The sequence below is a fragment of the Buceros rhinoceros genome, unplaced genomic scaffold (genome assembly GCF_000710305.1).
Source record: "Buceros rhinoceros silvestris isolate BGI_N320 unplaced genomic scaffold, ASM71030v1 scaffold14278, whole genome shotgun sequence".
Classification (NCBI taxonomy): domain Eukaryota; kingdom Metazoa; phylum Chordata; class Aves; order Bucerotiformes; family Bucerotidae; genus Buceros; species Buceros rhinoceros.
This window is the reverse complement of record NW_010427520.1, coordinates 16,236-24,885: the sequence shown is the minus strand read 5'-3', so window position 1 is coordinate 24,885 and position 8,650 is coordinate 16,236. Positions and strand designations below refer to the sequence as shown.

The following is an 8,650-nucleotide window of genomic DNA, read 5'->3' as shown; positions in this document are numbered from 1 at the left end:
ACAACAGAGGTGCAGAGCTGGAGGCTAGCACAGCGAGCAAGGGGAATGCATTGCACCAGCCCTTCCCTGCTGCTGGGTGCACAGGCAGGAGGGCACAGCCATGATTTGTGTCAGAGGAAGCCAGGTCCCACCAACACGTTTGGCTTTCCAGCACCCTGGGGACAACTCGCATGTCCCAATTTGCCAGCTCTGCCGCAGGTCAGAAACAAGTACATGGGGACATCTTGAAACACTGTGCCTCCTAGCTCAGAACACCTATGCCCTTGCATTGGCATACTGGTCTTACACTTGAAAACAAATGAGAACAAATTGAGAAACAAATGAGAACAAATTGAGAAACAAATGAGAACCCCCCCCAAATGCTTCCCATTCGAGAAAGGACAACTCCCTACCATCAGGACAGCGAAGTTAGTAGTGTGATTACACCTGCATCTCAAGAACTGGTCTCTTCCTTTTGAACAGCCAGCGGTGCTCCAGTCGTTGATGGTATAGTCCCAAAAGACACAGGCATGATCACGCAGCTGCAGTTCAGAAGTGTTGTACTATGGATTGGGATTGCAAGGAGAAAAAGTGGCTACAGAAACATAAACAGATGTGCACCAGCAAACAGCATGTACTGACAGTTATCCTCTGACAGGGGAAACCTCTCAAAGGTTGGACTCCATGATCTTAAAGCTCTTTTTCAACCAAAACAACTCTGTGATTCTGGGAGTTGACAGATAGTAAGGAATTTACGAGGTTTCCAGTAAACCTTATGAACAATATCAATAACGGCATAATTTGACATTTTGAGTTTACTTCTTGTGCCTTTCTCGGTCAACACTGCCGATGAAATGACCAATTCTGTGAATTATTCAGGTAATTATGGTTCAGATGCACATTGACTAGGCATTAAACTGCCAAATGAATTCTGTGTCAGCAAAATAAAAGTTTTCAGATATTAGTAGCATTAAATTACTGCCAACCAGAGCCAAAGCAACTCTGTAACAGGAAGCAAACAATGACAAATGCCATAAACCATCCTCTTCCCCTCCTTCAGTACAGCGGTGCTTGTGCAGTCCTATGTCAAACTGGATGCAGTCATTTCTGGACAACATACTTCTGCAGGGAACTGCAATTAGAATTCCTTTTTAATAAGCAACGAGCATCGTGAAGTATAAGTAAGAAGTTAAAGCAACTATTCACTACTAGGTAGTTCAATTAAAAATGAGGAATAAAAAAATAAATTGTAAGTTTCTTTTATTAATTTTATTAGAAATGACGTGTGTTTCCCAGATCACTTCTGTATGGATCCGTGATGATGATCTATCACATACATGTATCTGAGCTTAAAACCTTTGTTTAAATATTGTAAGATGAAACCAACTACTCTTTTTTCTGGACAAACCATGCTAAATGTAAGTACATATTATCTAAAAATTGAGCAAGCAGGCACTCATGTAGAGCATTTCCTGCAAGAAAGCAGTAACATCTGGAATTATTTCCTGGGGGAGGACATAAAAAAAACCCCACACACAATGATTTTAAATGGAAGCAGGAGTTAAAAGATAGTGTGAGAAATGAACACTCCCCACATTGGTAGATATTATGGCAGTCGTGTTGACTCTTTCTTGTTTTCAAAAATGTTGATAGTTTTCTGGAAAGAAAAATTATCCTCCAGGGTCCTGTCTTTTTTCATTCTTGATTTAGGACTAATCTGCCCTAGGACAAATTCACTCTGGTACACCTGTAACTTTTTATGGAAGACAATTTTGCTTGCAAATGTCCTAGTTTAGCAGTACTGAGTCAGTAACATCACGTGTTAAATACAAAAGCTGAAAAATGTTTTCTGTGTCGTGTTATCTAAACACCCTTCACTTATGTCACCTGTTCATCCTGCAAACTCTCTCAAGTAGTTATTGCTAGAAATCAAGGCATTAGCCCAAAAAATCGTACCCTCTTTCCCTTAGTCCTGAAGACAGGTGGTAGGGCAAGGGCAGCCTCTGGTTCAAACTGACATAGCATTTCTTACAGAGGCTTACCTTGGGACTGAAGGCTATTTCAACACCACTGGTTCTTCCACCATCAATGTTGCCAGAGACAATTTGTTTAGAGAAAATACTGCGGCTCTGATAAATCCTTGACTGGAAGAATTTGTCATTTTGATACAGGACAAAGCCAACTCTTCCATTGTCTGATGAACCTTTGCAAGGCAAACAGAGAAGTAGGTATGGATAGCACATATTAGAGAAGCTGGTGCCTTTGAAGTAACCTGCGCTATGCTGTTTCAAACATCCAGTATTTACAGCAGATTTTTCTTTAAATATTTATTTAGAATCCATTTAAGAAGTAGAGAAGAACTTCTTATCCCATGAATCTTGAGAGAGTCATCTTGAATTTTTGCTGTGGTGAAGTGTGAAAATAATTGTTACCCTTCTCTTAATGTCATTTTTTGGGAAAAATAATGGATATAAGGAAAAGAGTATCCTAAATCCCAATATATTCACACACTCCAAGTGGCCAAGCTTTTAATAGCACTAAACGAGAAACAGTGTCACCAGAGACATTTACAGTTAGTAGGAAGACAAAGGATAGAGGTTAGCTGGAATTTTGCATTCAGATCCAACTTTTGGACTCTGTTTCTTTTATGCTCTTCTACCAAATCAGAGGGATTTAATTCAAGTGGTTTAAATCACTAGTGTTAATTGTTGATTAAGTTTAGAAGGACAAATCCTGGTTCATGTAACAGATTTTATTCTTGATTTTATACTTTTCATTTAAGATCAGGAGAGACCGATTTGATTGCTCTCTGATTTGATCATCAAGAGGGACTAATGTAACTTTCTATCTACACAATGTCGCAATTGTGTTTTAATATTGAAGAAATCTATTTTTTTAAAAGACAAGTTGTGCATTCAGTCTAACTCTTTTGCGAAAAGTGTTATGGTATACAGGCATTATGATAAAGGCTTTAATTACATCATCACACTGTTTTTCCACAAGATTGTTGTCTGAAATAATGAACAGAAAAGAGCTATTCAGTGATCTTTTTGTTGTCATTGCTGGGTGTCTAGGTCTACCTGATTTATCTTTTCTAGTCTTTTCTAACCCTGGTGAGAGGACTGAATTATTCATTTCCCTGGGGCTTGAATACGAGCAATATTTAGTGTTACAACATCTAAGAGCTCCGCAAACTTCACTTTCATTATACTCTTGTGCCGTGATGTCTTAGTATTACTCTCACTATACAGAAACTGAGGACAAGCCTGCTGGTTTCAGGTGCCTAGTATGAAATTATTGTTATTATTAGCATGTCATAGTAATGCACAGGTTCAAAGCTCGGCTCCCGTACACCCACCAGCTTCTGCAGCAAATGAAGACGAGTATAAGGTTTTTTTTTCTTTTTTCCTGGTCAACACCAATTAATCCTCCAAGCACTGCAGAGTGTAAGTAAGGGACATTTGGAAAAATGGTCACCCCATGTGACCATGCTATTAAAGACTATCCCAAAATGTAGGTGTGAGGATGTGTACATCCTGGGTAACACCTGACAGCAGCAGTAATTTTAGTTGAAATGGTTGATGTCTTTGAATTTCAGGCAAGGTATATGTGTACTAGCTCTTGATCTTAGTGTCTGTAGAAGTTTTGTCAAAGATTCATTGTATTCTCAATTTTACAAAACAAAACAAATGAAAAAGTCCCAAACACCAAAAGCATTCTGGCCATTATATGTATATGTGCATTAATCTGCAAATAAGATTATCCAGCTCATTCGACATGTGCTCTTCTCGTATCACCATATGGCATGACTTGCATAAAAAACAACATGCAATTGTTTATATTGGCTAAGGTTTTGGTTTTTTTCCAAAGGAGATTTTTAATGAATATTCATTCATAATTTTTCCATTTGTATTTTCAGTAGGAGAAAGAACTTACTGTTATTTATAATGTTGAACAGTATCTGAACTTCAGTACTGAGGTCACCAGTAAGCCCAGGGACATTTTCCTGTATTTCTAGTTTTGTTGACTGATAATATCCCAGTGCTGTATCTGCAAAAATTAGCAGTGGATTCATTAGGATTTATGGTACATACCGCCTTGTCCGGGTAAATCCAGCAACACACACGGACTTACCTCTCTGTGCTGAAAACAAAATCGTAGAGGAGCTTAATTTCAGCGGAGCAGACTGGATTGCAATGTTGGGCTGCAAGATGTTGCCAGACAAAGAAAATTCCTCCATTGTTTTTGTGAGGCTGCATTGAAATAATGAGTGGGATAAAAGATACCATTTTTCATTAGTATATGGCTATCGGTTCAATTTCTGAGTGTTCTCTGTGATTTGGTTCTCCAGTGGGAACTGCTCCTCATTCCCTATACTTACCCTTTCTCCAAACTGTTTATGGTATAAATCTACTGAGTCAATAAAATTGCATATTGGAGTTGAACACTAAAAATGTTTTGACTTGTCCATGAACAACTTTCATCCTGAATCAGAAGGGAAAATACAATTTGCTACTTCTAAACAAACAAACAAACCCAAAAAACCAAAGGCTAAATTTACCTTGTTGTAACATGGAGATTATTGTGGTTGAATTCTGTTTCATTGGCATCCAAGAGTTGACTCACTGTAGCCATTACTGCCACAGATGCCTGAGAAAAAGCAGAAAAAAGGCAATATTCAAATGCACTTGAGACAAATCATCCCATGTGCTACATAGTGGATGTAACAACACTTAATAAGCATTGCTTGAAAGTACACACAACAAAGTAAACAAAGTACAGGGTGACATTGAAGAGAACACGAGCTTTGTGCCAACGGGTTCATAAATACCACACTTTCATTTATTTAGACAGTAAGAGTAAATGATGCTCATATTAGAATTCTAGATATATGCAAATATATCTCGGGGTTGTTCAGCCTGGAGAAGAGAAAGCTCTGGGGAGACCTTATTGCAGCCTTCCAGTACTTAAAGGAGGCCTATAAGCAGGATGGGGACAGTCTTTTTAGCAAGGCCTGTTGCAAGATTTTAAACCAAGAGGGGAGAATTAGACTAGATACAAAGAAGAATTTTTTTACAATTACAGTGGTGAAACAATGGCACAGTTTGCCCAGAGAGGTGGTAACATTCAGCATCCATGGAAACACTCAGCGTTGGGTAGGATGGGGCCCTGGACAGCCCAATTTAGTTGAAGATGTCCCTGCTCACTGCAGGGACATCTAGGTCCCTTCCATCCCAAAGCATTCTGTGATTCAAACAGCTGATAAGAAGCAAATTTATATTCAGCTCTGAGAAATGACCCAACAGTGATTCCACAAGTATGAACATGAGGCTACTTAAATAGCTCTGCCAAATGGCAAAATAAATGCATTTGGTTGTGGTGTTACATACAGTTAAGAGGAAGGAGAGTGTTCATTCTGCTAGAGAGGGGATGGAACGGATATCCCAAATATTAAGCCTCACAAGTGTTACTTTAGTCTTAATAAGTCTCACCTGAGAGTCTTCGGAAATATTTGGCTTTTTCAGAATCTGCACTGCGATGTTTGCAGCAACAGAGATATTCTGTGTGGTCAGTTGGTCTGGCATGGAGGTGAGGATTTGAGTGTTACTTGCAATAGCTGAAACATTGCTGGAGTCCGCAGTTTCAACCTGTTAGGAAAATGCCATTCAACAGAGAGAAAATGAGAAAAGGAAAAGGACTCACCACTTTTCTAACATTCTCACATAAAATCAAAATATACAAGTCATTGGTAGTCTTACATTGTTTCTGTTCATGTCAAGTATGAAGCATTTGCAAATTCTCTGTAGAGGATGATTTCACAGGTTCACAGAGTAGCTTGGGTTGGAAGGGAGCCCTGGAGGCTCACTAGCCCAGCAGTACCAACTGAGACCAGGCTCCTCAAGGGCTCACTTTGAATATCCACTACCTCCCTCAGAAACCTGCTTGTGTTTGACCAGCCTCAAGGGGAAAAAATTCCTCTTATGTGATTGGAATTACCCATGTTGCCACTTGTCTCTGTTGCTGCTCATGCCAAAACTGTGCACCTTGGAGAATAGCCTGGCCCATCATTCTCCACACGTTGCCATGTGGTAGATGTAGACAGCATCAGGACCTTCCCTTTGTTTGAGGTCATCGAGCTTCTGAGTCTATGAGCTTCTGAGTCTATAAGCTTCTGTACACCTTTCACTATTCCTTAAATAACCAGAATGGGATTTTTTATTAAGCCGTCAGAGGGATTTGAGAAATATCATCCGGAACAATCATGCTTCTCAACACAGTGCTCATAACCTGCAGTGAGAACATTATCTTCACTTCAGTTCATTGTATATAGTGTAAGCTTGAAATAAATGTAGAAAAAACAAAAAAAAATTCTGATACTGAAGCTACTGATTGCCAGAAGCACTGGTTGGGTCCAGTTTGAATCAGTCAACACCTAATGGGTAGAGCATAAATGTCTACAGTATCTTGGGTGTCTAAACACATAAAAAGATGAGGCAATAGCTGTATGTTAGATGAAGGCATAGCTAAGTAACAGTAAGACTTAAAGAGATGGAAAATCTGCTAATCACAAGGAGACTTTCCTTTGTAGGCTGTGAAGACCAACTAAAGAGTGTATCAGTTCATCCCTTTTCTAATCCAGTCAAGGAACTGCTTAAATGAACAGCTTCAATAATTGAATTGTTCTCAAAGTGTTTGTGTTGGGAAGCTATCAAAGTCAAGATTAATTCAGTCATGCAGTTTTGAAGTGTTTGTAAAGCTTGGAATGGTAAGGGAAAAAAGATAAATGTGTTCCATAGGGATGAAGGAAATCTGCATTTATAATCACTGGAAATTATACTATTCGACTTGAAAACACTTACATATATACACCATGAACAAACAGTACATCGTGAATGCCTATTTTCACTATTCTTACTTCTAACTTTTTGCATGATCTTATATTCAAAGTAAATATTTGTATTGAAAAGGAATAAAATCCTTTTAAACCTGGGCTCTAGCATGAACACCTCCTCCTCCCGTTTCCAGGCATTCTCCTTTGCACCCCGAACTGCCCTGGGATCACTAGATGGCAGCACGGCATCACGACTCGGAACAAAACCCCGAATTATTAATGGCAACAGAATAATCAATAATAAATAAACTATTAATATTTATTTATAAATAGTAAAATGTTGCAACCTTATGTTGCATCTTATTTCCATTAGAAATAGCTACTATTAATATTATATATTACTTCAGAGAAGATTTGACATTTGAACCATTTAGTGAAGGCTATCTACTGGAAAAACGTAATATTGAGCTCAAGAGTTTTCCATCAAAGGATCCAGGCAGGTGAAGCATTGCGTTGATGGCACAATAATGCATGATGAACGTACTTCTCTTATGTAAAGGGATTGTAGCTGGTTTCTTTCTTTTTTCTTTATTTTTTTTTTTAATTTGGACTAGTAATAAGGAAATGAAGCACAGAAGCAGAAGAGAAGCAGTCACTCCTGTAATGTGCTTAGCCATGTTCAACTCTCCATACTTTGAAGATAAGGCAGAGCTAAGCCTTAATGCAAGGCTTAGGGGTTTATGCATTTTATCAGGAATAGTACAGCATTCGTACAAGAGAGTTCAAATTTTTGAGGAACAGAAGTGTTTATTCTGTGTTCATCTGCTCACAGGATTGAATAGAAAGGCTTCACTCTTAATCCTTCCTAACATGCCAGTGCCAGCATCGCTTCATTCGCTCATGCCAGTCTTCTTCAAATCCCTTCCACTTCTTGTTAATTTGTTATCCTGGGTAGGCATCGTCTCCATTGGGAGATGTTTGCTGTGAACTGGAAACCCGATTGAGGAAATTACAGGCCAATTAGGAAATATGAAATGGAATGCTATGTTCAGGAAAAAACAAGGAAAATAAAGTAATCACCATTGGAAATTCAGGCTGTTTGTAAAGCAGGCACAGCCAAGAATGCTGCTACAAAAGGCTTTGGTGGTTCATTTGACTTTCTGCAAGTTTTTAAGAAATGTAATACATATATATTTCATGCCTCAATTTCCTATCATGTTTTTGTTTCCCCTGGGATAATAAAGAATCTCAGACACTGTTTAAATGGTAATTCAAGATTACCTGTGATGCTAAGGAGTCCAAATTTTCATTACAGTTCAGAATTATGGGGGGTCCTAAAGTAGGATTTCTCCTTTCTCTGGAGCACATCCGGATTGCTATTGAAGCATTAACTGTAATGGAGAAGCAGAAAGGTATTCATTTAGTACAGAAGTGCTCACTCACATGTACATGACCTCATTGGGAATTAAAACTGTGGTGTGGGTGTGACTCCCTATCAAGAGTTATTTTCTGTTTGCTTGTAAAATATTTGTCTTTCAGTGTTACAAGTGACCATCAATTATTTAACTAGTTATCGTTCTTTTTAGAACATGTGGGTCATACTCATATACACAATCTTGACAGAGTGGCTGGCATTACTCATGCCAAATTCAGAGAAGTTTAGTTATGCTAGAGCTGCAGAAACACATCTCTTAAATGGGAGGCACAGGCATCAGCACTGAGTTATCAGAAAAACTTTTTATCTTGTCCTGAAAAACACAGTTTATATATCATGAAAGAAATGCAAAGAGCATGTGGAGTAGCCATGCAGCACTCACTCCTGTACAAGGTCTCTGAATG

General features: G+C 38.6%; 1 protein-coding gene across 1 annotated transcript in view; it reads right to left on the bottom strand.

Moving 5' to 3' along the window:
• Window positions 1-392: 392 nt before the first annotated feature.
• LOC104498543 (probable G-protein coupled receptor 128) overlaps window positions 393-8,650 on the bottom strand; it is a gene marked incomplete at its 3' end in the record, with an annotated part of 17,348 nt that continues 9,090 nt past the window's right edge. Inside the window, exons 4-10 of the mRNA XM_010141937.1 lie at window positions 8,093-8,202; window positions 5,472-5,627; window positions 4,541-4,629; window positions 4,114-4,232; window positions 3,916-4,029; window positions 2,022-2,182; window positions 393-542 (exon numbers count right to left, since the gene is read on the bottom strand). Of these exons, the coding sequence (XP_010140239.1) occupies window positions 393-542; window positions 2,022-2,182; window positions 3,916-4,029; window positions 4,114-4,232; window positions 4,541-4,629; window positions 5,472-5,627; window positions 8,093-8,202 (899 nt within the window). The remainder of the gene's footprint in view (window positions 543-2,021; window positions 2,183-3,915; window positions 4,030-4,113; window positions 4,233-4,540; window positions 4,630-5,471; window positions 5,628-8,092; window positions 8,203-8,650) is intronic.